This window comes from Vespa crabro, chromosome 6 (genome assembly GCF_910589235.1).
Source record: "Vespa crabro chromosome 6, iyVesCrab1.2, whole genome shotgun sequence".
Lineage (NCBI taxonomy): Eukaryota > Metazoa > Arthropoda > Insecta > Hymenoptera > Vespidae > Vespa > Vespa crabro.
In genome coordinates, this window is record NC_060960.1 from 3,316,774 (window position 1) to 3,338,258 (window position 21,485).

Genomic DNA, 21,485 nt, shown 5'->3' on the forward strand with positions numbered 1-21,485 from the left:
TTAACGCTGAAGTTTAGGACTTGTCATTACCACGAAAGTATCTTAAATTTGAAAAGCTTACGTTTATGGAGTTTTTTATCTTAAAAAGGAAAAAAAATAAAAATAGAGAGAGAGAAAGAGGAAGAGAAAGAGGGAGAAAGAGAGAGAGATGATTATTAGCGATATCGTACATCTAAAACGCTTATTATAATCAATTAATAGGAAGACATTAATTTAGTAGAGCTGATAGTTACGGTAAACGTCATCATAAATTTGATGGTTCTTCTGGTGAGTAAGATGAGAGGAGGTAAATAGAGAGAGAGAAAGAGAGAGAGAGAGAAAGAGAGAGAGAGAGAGAAAGAGAGAGAGAGAGAGAGAAAGAGAGATAGAGAGAGTGAGGCAGGCAGGCAGAAAGATAGACGAAGTACTTTGCATACGCAAATTTAGCGCGTATAACGAAGGTGACATTAAACAGAGGAAAAAGGAAATGCAAAGTCAAACGTAGTTCTTGAAGAACACTTTACGTGATGCAACGTTCCAACGAAAAGTGTAGATCATTGCACCGCAAACATAAGTATCATACCATCATGCTCTCTACTCGTACTCTTTTTTATCGTTTCTCTAATTGATATAAGTTCGTGTAATCGTATAAATTAAAACATTGAGAAAGACTTTGTTTCATTGAAAAGCTCGACGAATCTCGAAATTATATCAATTAAAAGTCAAAAATTTTTTAATATTTCATTACCCGCAATATTCGATAAATAGTTTTAATGAAACGTATTGTTAACTTTTTCCACGTGATGTGAAGCAGCCTCGATAAAGATTGATATCAGTACGCGAAAAGAAAATGTCAAAAAAAGAAAAAGAAAAAAGGAAAGAAAAGAGGATAAAAGGAAAAGAGATTCTTCCTTTCTTTCTTTTTCGTTCTTTTCCTTCTTGAAATCGTTTATTTCGGGATAAACTTCTATTCGCTCCACTTTCCGATATACGGATTCTTAAGGATAAGTTCGTTCGTACTGAAAAACTTAGCATTAACCGTAGCGACAGTTGAATCGAAAGAATCAAAAGTAGTCGATCGAGAGGAAATTACACGTTCCTTTTTCTATCCTCTTCTCTCATCTTCTCATTTTCTTTCACATACGATGAAATTCATGGAAAAAAGAAAAAAAAAAAAACTTACTTATGAGCTTATAATGACGGATTTAGTATTCCTTGACACGTAGAATCAAAAAAAAAGAGGTCAGTGAGGAATCATCGAGATGTCGAGAACGACGAAAACGACGAGAATTTCGCAAAGGGTGGTACAGAAACAAACGAGCACATTTTCTCCGAGGTTGCGCTGATCGAAAAGGGTCGCGACGGCTTTTATCGTTCCAAGACGACTGCTTGGTGTGTACATACGTACTTCTTTTGTTTCGGCTGGACCCTCATCAAATTTCCTGTCGTCGAAAGTTTCCCGGCTGTTTAGCAAACTTCAACCCACCCACTCGTTCCCTCTGTCACACATTCCCCCCGCCTCTCTCTCTCTCTTTATATCTATCTTTCTCCCTCACTCGTTACCCTACCCCTTACGAGAGGGTTTCTTTCCATGGCAACGTGAAAGATCGTTCTGATTCGACGACATTCTTTGACATATGAACGCTCACAAACTGCCCAATTCTATACCATTTTTCTTTTCTAATCCGACGTCGATCGTTTCGATTTTCTTTCGTGCTAATATCGAATTTAAGCTCGACAAAAAGTAGAACAAAAATAATTAATTTTCTAACTGACACATTTAAGTAATTACTTTTTAAACACTATCAAAGGAAGTTCCTTATATACTTTACTTAGTATCACAAAAAATATTGCCTCGCTATAACTTTTGATAGAAATAAAATGTTTCAATTTTGTTTGAAATTCAGCATGAATTTCGACGTTTTCTATATACGTGTACGTATACGTTACGAGTACGTATACGCGAACTCGTATGTTGTGTGATCACGCAGCTTCCTGAGTGGACCAAAGGGTTGGTTTTGATATCGATCGAATTTTGATATAGGTAATATATACGTAAACATTAAGAAATAACAAAGACATGTACGCATAATAAATAGATAATCTTTTAAAAAAATCTCAATTAAATTACTGGCTTAGAAGAGCTTAAGACTCTTCTATTAACTTTCACTCATGGTGTATATAATTTTAGCGATAGGTACAGAGTAAATATACAAACAAATGCAATAGGAAACACTGTCCAATCATGCGCCTATTGCATCAGTATGTAAGCTTGTATAGGATATACTCCTATCCCTCGTAACACAACAATCAATTTACTGCGTGATAGAAATTTTAATAAAATTAGCAATATATCTGACAAAGAACGAAAAAACTATATATCAGACTATACTTCTCTGAAAATTGAAAGATCTTTGTAAAATTGAAATGTCTTCTATTTAATTGTACTAGCTTTATATATTTTATTACTATTTTTGTTTAATGTATTTAACATGATTGATTTTAAATCGATAGTATCGCGAAATCTATTTATCTAATTAAAAATTTGAATATAACCTTTACGCATTTTATCTAATCGAAGGGTTTTATATTTTTCCGCTCACAAAAATTTAAATCGGTGTGTATTCAACACGATCGATTTTAAATCGATAATACAACGAGATTTATTTTTTACATAAATCATGCGATTTCGTAAATTGTATAAAACATATATATATGTGTGTGTGTGTGTGTATGTGTTTATTTCACTCCCATATACACCTTTATTCAGTGCAGTTCCAATGTTCTCTAGAATTGCCATTTTCTCTTTGTTTTGTGATTTTAAAATGTTCTAATTTAATAACTCTAATAGAACTTGATTTTATATAAAGTAAAAAAAATAAGGAAAGAAAGAAAAAAATATATATATATAAATATATATATATTAATGTATATTACTTATGAAATATAAAATTCTAAATCTTCTAAAATTCTGAAAATTCTTGATCTTAATCTAAAGAAATATTATTTTACCCTAACGTCTGGTAAAGTGAGAACTTGACAAACATCCCAGTATGCTTGTTTCAGCTTCATCTTCTTACAAAATCATGCATAGTTTTACTTGTAATCCAAAAACTATTTATCGCGAATATTTTCTTGCTTATTATTTAATATAATTCGTGAATATTCGTGAATACAGATATCAAAGTGCAAATAATTATAAATGTATAAATAATTATAATTATAAGCATATAAGACAAGACCATATCCTGATTTAATAAATCAAAAAATAAAAAATCATTCACGAATAAATCTTCTAAAAAAGATACTCCTGGTCAGTCAGCTCTTCTAACAAATTACAATCCATCATCCATGTCGATTCGGACCTTTCATCCTCGACATAAATGAATGATCGGAGAGACTTAAAAATTCACTTACTACTTAAAAAGTTCTGCGATGGTTCGGAAACACTCGTCTTCCGCAATGTAGGTCAAAAATGAGAGTGGATGATTCGTAGGTGGTTGAAAACAAGGTAGGTCGACATCAAAGTTGGTTGAGATCTTCTCCAGTGATGCACTTACTGTAATATGCGATAATTTAGCAATGTTTATTAATAACATTACTTTCAGTTGATCCAATTACACTCGTTTTTTAAATCGAAAAAATGAACGAACTTTTATTGCTTCTACTTAATAATTTTTTATTTTAACGATATAATATTTGATTTCTTCATTGTTTTATTCATGAATACAATGAAATTTTGAAATAGAAAAATAAAAACAATATCGTTATCATTGTTATAATAAGAAATTGTTGAAAATATTTGAGAAATGTTTGATATAAAAATATATTTATTTTAAGTCTTCTAATTACTTTAAATATTAAACCTGTCCAAAGACGATGAAGAACCTACTGACATTTACTCTACTTCGCGATAGTATGAACAATTGTTTATAGTATGAACAATTTGTTTAGTTAGGTATAAACGTAAATTAAATAAAATTATAAATTGTCTAACCTTATCTGCATGAAAAGAGTGAATTTCGATATTGAAATGAATCATCGGAATGTAAAAGAAGACTAGATCGATAACAATCTAGGTAAATAAAATGTTTGTTTTTGTTGATATTAGATGAAGGCAACAACATCTCGTTCAAAATTTAACTGTATTGAAATAATAAATCGATATTATATTTAACGCGTATTACAAGCTGTGTAATATTTGAACAAATGTACTATTCTTTAAATATTAATTTATTGTACTCCGTATATATTACATCGTTTAAATAATTATGAAATTACTAAAAGTATTAATTGTTTAATCTTAGTGATTTGAAAAGAGAGAACTTTGATGTTTATTTGTCGGAATACGAAAGAAGACTGGTTCTATAACAGTCAAAGTCAATCAAATGTTTGTTGATATTATGCCCATTCAAAGACTCCAAGTTCAACATTAATTGTATTGAAATATTAAATTCAAATGTCCGATGTTTAACGCATGTTACACACTATGTAACATTTAATCGAATGTACTATTGTTTAAATGTATATATATATATATATATATATATATATATATTTAGATAATTATAAAATTATTGATAGTATAAATTATTAAAATTTAAACATATGTAAAGAGTGAATTTCGACATTTACTTGTCGGAATGACGACTGAAATTTAAAATTAAAATTATTTTATTTTATAACTTTGTTATATTTAAATAAAAAAAATAGATTATTTTTAACAATTTTATAGATTTGATTATTATAAATTATTGTTATGTAATTATTAGAGTACTCTACGATGATTCTTAAATCTTAAATAAATGTTAAATAATCAAAGGAATTTTTTTAATCTACGAGTATGAAATAAGAAAGCTACAAGTTTTACTGCTTGAGATTAAACGCTAGACTGATTGTTCTCACCTATCAATGTCACTCAAGTTCTTTCTTCTTTGTTGTATTATTTACATCACTAATCTTTAACAAAAATGAGAGTACAATTCATATATTAATAAAAAGTATTAATTATTCAAGCTTATTTGCATGGAAAAAAGAGAACTAACATGTTTACTCGTCAAAATACAAAATATAATTAACTCAAAAATTATCAAAATCATTGACGTATTTGTCTTGTTAATAATATTTGCTATTAACTTGTTAATGTTTAAATAATTATTAATTTTAATATTAATTTAAATATTAATTTTACTGTGTTGTTACATATATACTTTACATTATTAAAATGAATATACATATAACAATGAAAAAGATGATACAAGTTTATTTGCGTGATGACGAAAGCCCCACTTTTCTTCTTCAAATCGATTTCTTAACAGAATTTTGTAAAAATTAGCTATTTCGTAAAATCACTAAGAAAATCGATAAGAACTAAAATAAAACTGATATAAAAAAAAAACAGACTCAACAGAAAAGTGAGTACTACGAATTGATAATATGATTGTAAGACAGAAATACAAGGAGAAATGATAAAAAACGGAAGAATGACGCTTCGTATTTATCATCGTATCTTATCATTATATCTATCTATGATCACGTGTCGAAATTATCGAATCGTGCGAAAAATCATTATGCGAGATTACCCATGGATACATCCAAACGAGAAAACAGACTAAAACAATTTTCGATAGAACACAATTTTCTGACAAAATTTTTTCTTTCAAAGAAAATAAAACTTTTCCAAAAACTTTTAAAAGTCATGTCCTGGTTTAAACCTTCATCTTTAAAATGAGACCTTGTTTACCAAAATTGATTAAACCATTATAAAACTAGGGATGATGAAGAGCCTTAAGGCATATCGCTTGAACAAATTTTCTCACAAAATGTTATCAAAAAGAAAAAATAATAATTTAAAGAAGATCACTCATTAGCATAAATTCGTTTAGCGATATAATTACATCGAAATCGATATCGACGAATAGTAGGAAACATTTTCAGATACGAAATCGTAAATCGTTATCTTAAGAGTATCTCTTTCGCATTTTCTTATTGCAATAAAAATTAACTCTTCTAATTTAAATAATCGCGAAAAAGTTTGGTAAAGTGTAGATACTCCAGATGTCCCAGATGAAATAATTTTCGAGAGCGTAACGAAATGAATATGGAACGACATGTCGTCGTCCTAGTCGTCGTAGTCGTCCTCGTCGTCCTCGTCGTTCTCGTCGTTCTCGTTGCCGCCTTCGTCGTCGTCGCAACGAGATGGCCACTCACGCAATCGAGGTCGATTTAAATAAATGGAAATAAGAAATACATGGAGTGGGAGCAGGTTGAGGCAATGCAAGGAAGGAGAGAGTTTAAGAGGACACAATCGTCGGTCACTCGAATCTCCCTAGTTCGGGATGCAAAGATAACAATTTGCGAGGAATGGAGCGAGGTCTCGGGAGGGTTGTTCTGGAGTGCACTGGAGAGAAAATCGATCCTTTATGGAGTCTCGAAGGCGAAGAGCACTTCTACAAAATTTCACCAGGACATGAAGATCATGCACCACTAATTTTGCATAAGTTAAACGTCCTAGTTTTCTTCAATTTCGATTTGAAATGAAATCAAAATTATTTGTATTTTATTTCCTATTACAACGCAAAATAAAAAATGAACGAAAATTTTAGTTAACCATTAGCAAATATCTGATTAAAGATGATCGTAAATATGCTCTCTTTTAAGATTTTCAAGAATCGAGAAAATATTCCAAAATTTTTTAAATTCAGTCAATAACGTCCAATGAAGTAGGACAAGTACTTACAAGAAGAATGACAAATCAAAGGAATCAATTTCTCGTTGATCCAGGCATAGAGACTCACAAATGAATACAGTCGCGTCTCGAAGGATTCGCTTTGCTACTTGGCAAAGAGGAAATCGATCGTTCGTAGAATTTGGAGAATGTAGAGAGGATCCTAAGGGTCACGGAAGGTTAGCACCTACCTATCTAATGGTACTTAACAATGAAATATCAGTTGGTAGGATAATAGTCTTTAATGTATATTATACCGAATGAAATCGAATAAAGACTTCAATTTAATTGATCTACTGTTATTAATCCATAGATTAATCAATATTGATTTAAAACTATAAATTATTAATCTATAAATTATTCAATTGGATTAAAAAGAAATGCTTTCTTAAATATTAATTACGTTTGTAATGCGAAACGTAAGAGATATTTTTCAGTTTAAGAAAAATACTTTTAAGATAATGGTTATCTACTATCTATTGGATATAACGATTACAATTCAGTAACTTTTTAATGACATTGTGTATAAACTTCCAGTCAGAGGGGAGCGAACTTTCAAATTTCGAAATAGCACTTATATGCTCGTATCGTACGAAACTACCTTTAGTCGACTTTGCTTTGCTTTAACTGGACGATTCCCTGGACGGTTTCAAATGCAAAGCGAAGTGAACGTGACGGTAAAGGGAAGAGGCTAATTCGAAACTGTTTTAAAACCCTAAATCCGATAAGAGAAACAAAAGGAATCTATGACTAGTGAATTTCATTAATATAAAAGAAAAAAATATAAAGAAAATATTATCTATGAATAATTTTTAATTAATTTAATTTTATCACTCTTGGTAAATAACTGAAACATCATGCCATTCGAAATTTCGAGATATTAAATAAAAATTAATAATATATTTTTATAATCATTGTATTAGCATCAAAATTGACTTTCAAACTACTATAAATTTTCCTATGCATTATAATTCGCATATACATAGGAAAGACCGAGAATGTAGGGAGACGACGTGAAGCAGATTTACTTTTAGTCCAACAACGTGCCGCCGTTAAACCATATTAACATCAAGAAACACGCGTAATAGGATAGCGCCTTGCAAATCTTATATACGCCATCCTTGCTTGTATGAACTTCCGAACGAGTAAAGCTAACCGCTCGAAGTTCTCCTCGGTATCCATGGTTAATGATTTTCGATGGTTTAATGAAAATTATTCAAGACTGAACCGATCGTCTAAAAATTATTTTTTATATTTAAACCACCAGCTTATTTTTTCTCTCTCTCTCTCTCTCTCTCTCTCTCTCTCTCTCTCTCTCTCTCTCTCTCTCTCTCTCATATTTCACTTTGTATTTGATTCGATAATAGGATTCGAACGATATAAAAATTATTTTCATTATGATTGAAGATGAAATGTGTTGAAGAAAAAAAATTGAAATATCCAATTCGTTTTTCGTATCGTAGTTTCATCAAAATTCGATAGATCGAGGAAAAAAATAAATGCGAGGGTCAACCCTCGACCTTCTTTAAAAATTCTGAAAATCGAAATATACTCAAAGAAATTCTAACCGGAATTAAATACTTTTTATCGAAATAATAAAAATAATAAATAACATACAAGCTAGGTAAACTGATCATTTGAAATAAAATATTATTTCAGAGCAAAAGAATAACCTGATACATTTCAAAAAATTATTTATACATTGGATCAATTGTTTTATTTGAAATTATTTCCTGGTTAAATGATATTTTGACTAAAAAATGCTTTTCATTATACAAAATGTAATATAAAATTTTGCTTTTCATGACCAATTTAATTTTAACAAATAATCAATAATTACAAGATTTATAAAGTAATACGATACCACAAAACAAAACGAAAATATATAAAGACTAATAAATAAAAATTCAATCATTGAGAATACAAAGATAAATATCTAATTATTTCAAAGCATAATTATATTTAATATTGATGAAAAATAAAAAATTATTTAAAATGTATATTAAGAGGTAAAATAATAAAAAAGAGATTATTTTTAAAGTTAGTTAAATAATATCTTTTTCAATAACAATCGAGTCTAGTCCTTCATGATGATGTATGTATATCATAACGTTACGTCCTATATTCGTATATCGAGGTATACATCCTCGAAGGTAGCTATAACAGAGCGTGAAAGAAGCGAAAGAGAGAAGAAGATAGATAGGCACATAGATAGATACACATACATAGTGACGCATACAGATGAAGTTGCTTCTTGGATGTATATGAAATCTCAAGAGTCAGATACTATCCTTACCTATGGTTAGATTTTACGTGGCTACTTGCATAATTCACTAGATGACACATAGAAAATATTGGGCAAGGATATACCTATATACATATCTATCTATACATATATATACATATATATATATATATATATATATATATATGTATGTATATATAGTGTATGTATATAGTTAGCCAAGAAAAAGAGCAAACCAGTGAATCCCAAGAATTTTTATGGATCTCCTTTTCGGCATGGAAGCTGCCGTATCCATGAAATCCTCTCTTTAAAAATAGAATAAGAGACCAACGAGAAATCGCTTTTAGAATTTGTAGAAGGCTCTCATCGAAGTTAACCAGCGAGTCGAATAAGAAATGTTTACGTTTGAAATCGTAAATCGTAAATGAGAAAATGTTACGTTTATAAATATAGACGTGGATTTAATAAAATAAAAAAATAAAAAGAAAATAATTTCCTGATATTATAACAATTATAAAATAATTACGTTCATATGTTTCTGCATTTTGTCCTAGGGAATCGTCGTTTATTCAGAGATTTTTCCCCGTTTTTGTAAAATTCTGCCACGGGAAACCACACAAGACGGTCTAACAAGGAAGTTGAAAACTTTTTCTTTTTTTTTTGTTTTCTTTTCATTCTTCCACTACCTCATTCCATGGGACTGTCTAGAGCTCGGCAAGACAATTTTATATATTCCAGGAGATTTATTCAGTGGACCTGGTATGCTCGATGGACCAGGTGAAACCGTGAATATGAAAAATAGGAACTTATATATGTATGTACATACGTACACCCTTATGCATATACATACATATATATATATATATATATGTATATGTAAATATATCGTTTATATATACTAGATATATATTATATGTATATGTTTGAGAAAAGCGAAAAGGAGCCCGTTTAAATAAGAAACGGCTTTCTCTCGAGGGAAAGGCCCAGCTCGAATCTTTATATTCCATTGTGTGTCTTGGCAACTTTGACCAACGGAGACAGCGTACAACATTATTTTCTCTCTTTCGAGCTCATCCTCCGTTTGTCGACGTCCTCGACACCGAAAAATTTTTTCTATATCTCAAACGTATTTTTTATTAAAGTTGAATCGAACGCAACTAGCTTTATTCATATTACATTTCTTTGAATTGTACGAGCTAAAAATTATTTTTAATCGATGGAACTTAATCATTAGTCCTTTAAAAAATAATTTTCCAATTCAATTCATTTTTAAGCAAACTCGTCATTTACACGTTTTATTATGTAATTAAAAATACTACATTGTAAAAATACAACTGTTATAAAAATATATGAGCCATCTAAAACGTCTTCTCTTAAAACTAAAACTGCAGGAGAAACGTATCTTTGATTCCTGAAATAATAACCTGCATAGACGTTACAAATCCAATACCTTTCCGTTCAACAGTCTCATCTAAAATGGCTCTTGATCGCGCGGATATTCGTACCCGATGTTGCCGATACAATATAGCTACAAGGTATACTGTTTTTCATTCTTTTTATTGCCAATAACTCGACATCGAACAGCAGGTCCGATATAATGGATAACATATACCTACCCTATGCTCGCAAACGTTTACGTGTTTGGTAAAATACGATAATTGATCGCTGATAGCAAAAAAACATCTTTCCTGACCTACGCCATATGATATACATAGTTATCAATCGTTTACAAGAAAAATATTTCCCTTCAAAATGTTTCCTTTTTTTACGTTTAAAGCCCTTTAAATTCGAATTACTACCATTACAGGAAATTTAAAAGGAATGATCGTGAAATGCTGTCAAAACTTAATCGTCAGCGAATAAACGCCGAATGTACGTAGATGTCGTAGAAAGAGGATAGCAACAAAATCATCTCGAAAGAGATCGGTTGTCCAATCTCATCTGGTGCGTTCTACGCGATCATAGAAGCGTCGAGAAGCTCTTGGAACGATCGCATAGAAATGGGGTATCGAATCGTTGGGGTGGATTTCTCGATTACCCGAAGTCACTGACTTTTATTGCTACTCGAGTCTACCACTCGAATGGAAGCCGACGTCTTCCTCTTCCTCCTCTTTCTCCTCTTCTACTTCTTTTTCTTTTTCTTCTTCTTCCTTTTTCCTTCCATTCCCTTACTTCTGTCGTTTCTTTTCTCTTCGACCGCGGCATACTCTCGGGTCACTTCGTCGTCCCTTCCTCTAAATCACCGCACAGTGCCTTTTTTTATGGCACCTATGTCGCCTTCGAATTCGACCGTAACACGAATAATGCCTTGGTGAATATTGCTCGTAGACAAAATCGCTCGGGATGAATCTTGACACCTTCATCGTCTTGAGAAAGAAAGGAATTTTAAAAAGTATCGATGTACACGTATCACCTATATATCACGAAGAAATATCTACTTGTCAAGAAGAACAAAGAATTATTTTCTAGGACGTTATAAATATGACATGAATAATAAAAGAAATATAACAATTTTGTATCACTAAATTCATATCAGTAAGAATCATATTATTAATATGAACACCAAGTAATATACTCAATATAATTTTAAACAATATTCTGTAAAAATGAAAAAATAGATATCAGACTGGGGAACAAAAGACATAACTTAAATAAAACGAAAGATGGGCTTTATACGGACGATTTCATTTTAAATTTCAAAAAAGAAGTTTTCTAGGGCAAACGGGAGTGACAAGGCAAAGCGTTATACACTGCCCTCGGAGCATTGTCGGCGGTATAATGTCTTCCTTCCCGCGTTCGTCCTCGTCGTCCACGCGGCAGTCCGCACATTCCCGAGAGGGTCCTACATCCAACAGGATGATAAATAAATTAGCCACGGAAATGTTGCAAGTTATTACCGGCTGGACCGTATATACATACGTACAACGTACGAACTCGCCCTGTCCATTCGTAGGATAGAGAAACGTTCACGTCACTTGTAGTTTACTTGTTCTACGGTTCCTCGCCTTGGAAAAGCTCGTTATCTAATTTCTCGAGTCGTGCCAAAAAAGAAAAAAATAAAAAAAAAAAGAAAATAAACGGAAGGAAAGAAAGTTCTGTTGCTCGTGCCGCGCTTCATTAGCCACGGTAAAAAACGTCAGTAGGTTCTTCTAACGTAAGAAGAAGTATTATAACGAAGGAACGTGAAATTATATTGTTACACTGTGTCCGAGAAAAAGAGAAAATTTCCTCAAGTCATCTTACTTTTCTTACGAGTAAAACATTTTTCTGAATTTTTCTTGACATTTTTAAAAGAATTAAATTGACTAGAAGAAATATAATTTGTTATAAATGAAATATAATTTGCAATATCTGATCAATAAGTATCTGGACTCCTTGATGTGTCCGATCAGTACAGATCTCGACTACTAACAGTTACCATCTTGATATGTAGTTACACTTTCTATCGATCGGTGACGCTACCGTAGCTTATCGCGAAAGTAACGCCGTGAAGTGATACCAACTGTCTAACCTCAAATTTAATTGATCGATCGATCGTGTAAACTTTTTGTTTACATGTTATAACAAAAAAATATGTTTACAATGTTATCAGAATTTAATAACTTATTTGAATGTAATTTCTTCGAAAATATAATTCTTTTATATATTATTATAAATCGATGTTGTACATAATTAATAAAAAATAAATTTTTTATTAGAAATAATTGATTTGATTAGTACTAACAAATAATTTTTATGTACATACATATGTATAATTTTTAACGAAAATATTATAGATAAAAAAATAAAGAGAAAAAATATCACATATTCACTCTAGACTATTTGTTTTGTGTATAAAATTAAAAATATTATTTATTATTTATTTTTATTCCACAATCATAATAGACAGATCCATTAGTGTGAAATCATTTTAACGGGTCTTTGAATCTATCTTTCTATTATACCATTTCTTTGCTAGATAAGTAAGCTTTATCAAGTAATATGACGTAATCGGCACGTTCTTACCGTATACGTAAGCACGTAGTCGAGCGTGCCACACATACGATCGAATGTGTTCCTGCGTTCTTATTGATGTGACACACCATGTGTGACGTCATTCTTCTAATTAACGTCGTAATATGACTTTAAAAATATTTAACATCAAAAAGACCGATTAGAATCGTATCTTTGTCCTGTAATAATTGTCGTATAATCATCCTGTATTTAGAATTGTTTTTTTTTTTTTTTTATAATAAATATCAACAAATTTATCATAATTATCGTTCAAAAGAACGAAATTAAAAATTGAAAATTCATATATTTAATAAGACAAATTTTTTATAAACAGACATGAATTAGAAGATATCAATACAAACGATAAAAATACAACGAATATTTTTAATATAAGAAAAGAAAAGAGAGAGAGAAAGACAATCATAATAATATTTCATAATAATCCTGATGGACACTTTTCTTTGAGACGCACTATATGTATAAGGTTTTTTTTTTTGGGACACGCTATATATTTTTATATATATAATCTTATAATGCTATACCAATTAAAATACAAACAAACTTGAAGAATAAATGTTCATCTAAGGAAAAATATAATAATCAGTATATAGATTTATCGAAATGTTAATAATACAACAACATTTCAATTGCTATCAATTTTTATTGGATTTTGTCATCTTCTAAAAAAATATAGGACGTCAATATTATGAACAGCGGCGCGCTAGTAAATAATATTGTGTTTAATGAAACGTATGTTTGTTTACATGTTTTAATGCAGATAGATTCGTTATCGTCTAATATAAAATGAAAGTCATTTCTTGGTCCTGATAGAACAGACGTGCCCACACACAATCACACACCATGACGCGATGCTCGTAAACGCCATTGTGTTTTCGAGAATCGTATAATGTACGATTTAGCAGAACACTCCCGCGCGACGTTGGTTACTCGGTTACGGCGTCAGTCGCTATTGGACCATCGTAACGTGAATAACTACGACGAGTGAGACCGATTCAAAACACGTAAGTAAAGTAAACACAAACGATTGAACTTTTTATAAGTTTTACAAGCGAACCTTTCAATATAAATTATCGTTTAAAGATAAAAAGAGAAACGTAATTTAATAATTTAATATAAATTAATGAATTAAAATTAATAAGTAAATAAATTAATTTTATTTACCATTTTAATATCATTTTTCGTTCAAACAGTAAACGTATTATAATATTATATTTCATATCATATTATATTACACGATTATATATAATATTTGTAATGTTCGCTTTAAATAACTTCACATCCATTTTATATATTTGCGAATTGATTTATAAGAAGTCGACGAACGTGCGTCGTAAGAAATCGACTTTCGCCGCATGTTTTAAAGCCAGAAGCCGTGTCGCCTCTTTCCGCGACTATATCCGAAATATTCTTATACTACCGTCGTACGGCTGACCTGATTTCTCAGTTTTCCTTTGAAATTTAAACTGGATCCGATCACAAGATGCAAGATGTAAAGTGTAAACGTGTTCTATATATAAAAATTATCATATCGTTATGAATTAATAGAATAAATTAATAAAAATGCATAAATGTATAAATCAAAGCAAAGATATTAACTTTACGTGTTATAGTATTATATATGTGAGAAATTACTTTTGAATTTTTTATTAACATTTTGTTTAAAATTAATCAAATTGAACGATCATTTCAGAATCAAAAGTTAATGAGAAGAATTCAACAATCTTTTCTCACATCTATTTCTGGAAATACTCGTCACTCTACTCCTATCAATATATATGATTCAATTTTATCTTTTGTCACTGAATAATTCCTATTTCAAGAATTGACGATATATAAAATAACTACATATTTTTTTACTACTCGTGATAATTTTGTAATGGTATCTGTAAGAAATGACTCAGAACATTGTACTTACAATTATCTCTGAGTCACTTTAATCTATATAAGGATTTTTTTTTACATGAACATGAAAAATTGTTTATTTTTACTAAACACGTATATTTTCCTATGGTACGTGCCGATATATAAATGTGCATAGAGTTTCGCAAGAGCTATATTATAAATAGTTGTTAAATCAATTTGAAATGTTCAACTTTTAATATAATTAATATACAACAAAATAAGTTCTTTGCGGAATTAATTAATTGATATTAAAATCCACACTCAAAATTGTGTGTTTGTACACTATATTTATAATACACATACAGAGGATGTTATAATATATATATATATATATATATACATATACAGGATGTTTCGAAACTCAATATACAATCTATGAGTAGAAGTTAAGGAGGTCAAGGCAAACATTTTTTTGATTAAAGGAAAATACCGTTGATGCAGCTCAACTAATGATCAGATATGAAATAATAATGAAATAAACTAGTTACATTGCTCATACAAACGCAAACTTGACAACTGACTGATGGAAATCATTCTATCTGTACAAACTACTATTGCCAATATCGTGAGCAAATATTGGTTGATAACTTTCAAACTCTACGCTGATAATTTAGTCACATAATAGGATAACGACACATCATTGACCCCATGTTGTCGGACAAAAAATGTTTGCCTTGGCCTCTTTAATTAATTCTCATAGTTTGTGTATTGAGTTTCGAAACATTCTGTACAGTATACTTGTTTATTAAGAATTAAATAAAAGTATAATTATCTGATCATATAAAAGAATATATAGAAAGATTTACTAGAACTAATCGGTTAAATAAAATAATAAGACAATAGCTTAATCCGATTTTCAAAAACGAATCGTACTGTCCTTCGTTACTTTCTTATTATTCCTTAAACCTTTCTCGATAAAAGAAACAAAGTCATAGAAAATTTTCACTGATGAAAAACTATCGACGAAAATGACACGTGAAACTAAATGTTTGTCAGTTCTTACACGATTATTTATTTATTTATTGTTACAAAAAACCATTTGCAATATTGATTGTGAGAACCCTAGATATTGGAATTCTTTCTCTTTGTGATCTTTCTTTTTCTACTTTTCGAGGTCACACAAGCAGGTATAACCATCCAAAGGATCAGCCTCGAATATACTGGTTTTGCGTAATACCATCGCCCGACGCTATCTTAAAGGGGAAAGCAAAATTATGCGGGAGAACACAGTCTGATTTAGTCTGATTGACCGAATTATATATACAGGATGGGGCATTAACTTTATACACCTGAATTATTTTTAATAATTTTATAAAATATTCCATATAAAAATTGTACGATGTAAAAGAAGATTTAATTTGGTATGAACTATTTTTTCCTAAATAAAGAGGTATTAATGATTGCAAAATCATTTTCAATTTTTTAAATGGAACAGTATATTTCTGTTATCGTAATGTAATAGCTCATAAAAAAGAAATATCAGTTTTTCTTTTTTCTTTTTTTCTTTTTTTACTTTGAGATAACTTCGAACAAGAAAATTATGTTTAAATTGGAAAATTGTAAAAGTCGATCTTATTCATTTTTATTATTACGATTCATATTTTAACAATTACTTTTACTTCTTCTCTACAGGAAAAAGCATCTTGCACTAAATTACATCCTCTTATATACATTTTGTAGCATTATTGAAAATATTGGAAATAATTTTGATAGACAAATTTAATCTACCACCCTGTATATAAACAAATTTCAACTGCTTCAAAAAGAAAGAACCTCCCTATGCAAAGATTTAATACGTTTAATTAGATACACACATGCATCGGAGTCAGATTTTATTGGACAAATCTGGTTTTAATAAACCGGCGTTTAATTAAAAAAGTTAGCATTCCTGTAATGCACAGTCTCTGAAGATATATTATGTTTCTTCTTTTTTTCCTTTTTTAAATAATCGGATTCGATAATTAACGCGCGTGTTGCTAATCACGTTAGCGAAGTTAAGGTAACTATATTCATACAATGTATGACTGGTTTTCTGTAGTTTTCATTTAAAAAATAAACTATATTATCATATTATTTGAAATATTATATCGAATTAAATTAAAGATTACAAATTTTCTCTATATTTCGAAGTATTAAAAAATGTTACGATCAATATTGATATTCTGCAGTGATATTTTAAGCTAACCCAAATACGAATGAACGATGTTTTATTCGATTCGTTCGTGATTCGCATTGATCACTTGTATTCACAAATACCTCTTTATATGTACGATCTTACGAGCGATTATATGCTTCTCAAAACTGCCACTATATACAAAACATTCCGTGTTGCAAAACAAATTATAAGAAATTGCTTTCAAACAATCCCCATTCAATCAAATAAAAATAAACTTTGTTTACTGTTCGTAATATTAAAGTTATTACATTTTTATCACATTTTAAATTATTATCTCATCATTAGCTATAACAAGTATAATAATAATTCATGTAAATCATAATAATTTTCACACTTCTAAATTATGAATATTTTAATAATAAAATAGAATCTAAATATAGAACTGTTTCATATCGTGATTGCCATAGAAGTAAAAAAATTCAGTATGACATAACGTTCTAGCATCTGACGCATAACATAAGTATGCACAATGCACAATATTACACACATGCATGCATAAATACATATATCGTAAATGTATACGTACGATTGCTAATTTTTTTTACGTTCTATCCATCGTTGGTGTCTCATGGCCATGGGTGCTTCGTACCACTGACCCAGCTTAAGCATCAGAGTCCGACTTTAATAAAACTCTACTAGCAAATAAAAAATGAATGTATATATGTACACATATATTTTATCCCATTCGTTCAGTAAATTTTCACCGAGAAGGAGAAAAAAGAGAAGGAAATATATATGGTATTTTAATTACGACTTGTGTTTTTATATTTTGAATCTACTCGTTTCAAGAGCCAAGAAAAGAATATACAAAAAAAAAAGAAAAAAATAAATATTAATAAAGATATTAGTTATTTTTCATATTTATACTATTATCATCAAGGTATCATTTTTCTGAGACATCAAGTATACGAAAAATAAAATATTAACAAGCAGTTGTATCGAAATGCGAGACAAACTCATTTCTGTCAAAATATCGATTTATCGCTTATATCTGTTATATCGTTTTCCGCCATTACGTAACAACTGATTTGTTTTATTAGACAAGTTGAATATCTAATAAAAAGATTTATTCATGAAATAAGTCTTTTTGAAAGATGAAAGGTGATCAGAATATCAGGTGAATATAACATCTTTACATATGTACCTTATTCTCGATGTTCAGTTCACTTTTTATTTTTCTCGATTGAGATAAGTTTATATACGATCTTAAAATTGATCTTTGATCCGTCACAAGGACACACGGTTAACAATCGCCTCGTACCGATCATTACTATTAAAAGAACAGTATGAAAGTATAGGGTTACGTCAGTCAACTTGGCCTAACATCATCTACGCTTCAATTCGATCAACTACGCTTCAATTCGATCAACAGCGAATTCGATTATCCTTAAGATTTAATTATCTTGCATGTTATTTATAAAAATCTTATTAAAGATATCAAGTATAAAGTAACAGCATATAATATTAACAGCATATAATATTATCACGAATGACCATAAAATGCCACATTTGAGATCACGTCATTTTATTCAACCATAGCATGTTCGTATCGATTCTAAGACTTCTTTTCTCATTTAAAGTTCATAAAAAATTTAATAAGTTTAAGTTCTTCTAAACTTTTGTCCATAAGCAAACTATTCTCCTATTCATATGCTAATATCGATGTAATTAATCTTCATGACATTATATTTGTATTCTTTTTTTTTTATATTTTTGATACTGCATTAATGATGTAGTGATGTTAAATGGAATTTTATTTAATGATGTTAAATATAATGAAAACCCATCTTCTATATTCGTAAAAAAAATACATTTTACTATTTTCGATCTGATAATAATACTCAATAAATTATATAACGGCTTTATAAAACGCGGAAAATAAAACTCGTTAAGTATTTTAAAATCAGATAAAATAAAATTGCTTAATTGATTAAGGTTTAATATTTTTTATTCAACTGTGTCATTTCTAACGTCATCGTAAGGTTTTCTTTTTTTTTCAAATTAATAATATTTCAAATAACATCGATAATATAATTCATATATTATTTATTTGTTTCAGATAAACAAAAATGGTTAACTTTACAAGGCTTTCAATCATAAAATTATTTGAACTTGTAAGTATAGCTACGACGTTTTGTTACATTTCCAAAACCTACAAGATATATTATAGAATGTAATAGAATAATTTCTCCGTTAAATTTACTCTGAGAACCGGAAACCGATAAGCTAACAATAAACCAAACGTTACTGTGTGTGTTAAGATAGATATACATAAAACAACAAATCGTACACGTGCATTGAGAACATCATATTCATTCCCTTAGTAATTCATAAAATTTAATTAATTTATCCTCGAGACAGGAGTCGTTTCGTCCTCTTCAAGCTGATTCACTTTACTAACAGACACTTTTATAGTAACGACTCTAAAGGAAGTTCTCGTTATAAGCATTTGACAATTGACTATTTTACGGTTCATAGTGATTTATAGCTATCACAAATCTGAAATTTTGACATACAATGATTATAAAAAGTATTAATACGACTCATACCTTTTTGTAGAATAACTTTATATAAAAACCGTAACAAATATAACTTGAATTAAATGAAAATAATAAATTTTTTACAGTTCCTTCGATAAATTATTTATAAATAATTCGAAAGAATTTAATTTTATTCATCTTCTGAATCATCTTTCTTACGATTTTATGAGCAATATTAAATGTTTATTAAAACGAGAAATCGCTGACGACTTAATGCAAAATCGACATCCATTCTTATACGATACATGCGCGCGCACGTAACACGACATGCGCACACATACCCACACGAATCATATTGTATTTGCGTCTACATTATTGTCGTATCAATTAATTTTGTAAAAAAAATATCATGAATATAACATTAAAGATGACCCAAGAATACTATACGAAGAGATACGTACATGTATACGTGTTACTTCGCCTATAATTTTCGAGTCTATACGATCGTCCATAATGAAAATACTTACCTGTTGCTGCTCGAATAGTCCTGGAAATAGAATGAAGTTCCTAACTAGAGCACAGCAACCGAAACCTAATGTATTATTTACAACTATATCAATGAGGACAATATACTTGTTTTCGATGGCCTCATTTAATCCACGTTCTACTTTTTATTTCTTCTATTTTAAAAAAAGAGATCACTGTTTTACCATTCTTTATTAGGAATTAACGCAACTTTCAATGTCATTTTTAGTATTTCAGTATACTTTTCAATATTCGAATTTTAAGCTTATAAATATTTTTATGACGTTTATATTAAATCATACAAAAAATATTAAATCATTTGGATCTATAATTTCCTTACGCAAATTTTGTTCGAAAAAACGATAGAAGTAATACCAAATTAATAAATATAATAAATATTATTATTCATCTGTATAATATAAAAGTCTATCATTTTGTATATATTTATACATATATTTACTTTTTTAGATCTTAGTATGTATCCTTATCGGATTACATTACCATTCTTTTGTGGGGAATCAGGATACAGAGATGATCACAATGGGTACCTTTGGTGGATACCTCATTATTTTAGTCGGCTTGTTTGCTGGCAGTATAATGGGAACTCCAGTTAATCGTCGTGTGGTACGTTAAAAATTGTATCTACAATCTATAAACACGAAGTTCTACTATATTCCTATTTTTTTTTCCTTTTTCTTTCTTTTTGTTCCTTTTGCTTCCATAAGCATTTGATTTCAATCAGATCACGTGTGTTCAATCAATGTAAAATAAAAATAAAATATATAATAGAGATGCAACCCATTCTACACCTATGTAACATTCTTAATAATTAATATTTTCTGTTTCTATGTTGTAGGACCTTTTCTTCTCGTTGATTGGTTGTGTATTATTCATAGTTACTGGCGCCTTGAATATCAAAGACTTCGATCAAATTCCATATAAATCCTCATTGCGTGACACAGGCTTAGCAAAAGGCTCCATTAGTATCATTCAAGCTGCACTTTTCCTCATTGATTCTTTTCTTACATTTAGAGGGGAAGCTTAACAAACAAGAAACATATTTCAACACTATCGAAGGACTATATAGTCAGCATTCGATGATGTTAATAAACGTAGGCATATTTCGTTTTTAATCAAGAAGTGTTATCGATGTTACATATGCTGCCAAAGACGGCTGACTCTCTCTTTTTTTATTTTATACATATATATATATATATATATATATATATATATATATATATATATATATATATATTAAAAAATCCACGTTTCATAAGAAAACGTTGAGAAACGAAGTTACGCTTATTAAACTCAAATAAAAATAGACTAGAGGTCGGACGAAAAGTATTGAAAGTACAAAAAGGATATAAAGCCCATTTAGTTTTGCTATTATCGATTATTAAACTTTGCTTACCTCGTGAAAGACGATATATATAT

At 29.7% G+C, this 21,485-nt stretch overlaps 1 protein-coding gene across 1 annotated transcript; it reads left to right on the top strand.

The window, feature by feature from the left end:
- The first annotated feature begins 13,797 nt into the window (after positions 1 to 13,797).
- LOC124424931 lies at positions 13,798 to 21,303 on the top strand. The gene is made up of 4 exons (XM_046964571.1): positions 13,798 to 13,966; positions 19,103 to 19,157; positions 20,517 to 20,672; positions 20,905 to 21,303. The coding sequence occupies exons 2-4, from the start codon at positions 19,113 to 19,115 to the stop codon at positions 21,091 to 21,093; spliced, it is 390 nt and encodes a 129-aa protein (XP_046820527.1). The 5' UTR covers positions 13,798 to 13,966; positions 19,103 to 19,112; the 3' UTR covers positions 21,094 to 21,303.
- Positions 21,304 to 21,485: the final 182 nt, after the last annotated feature.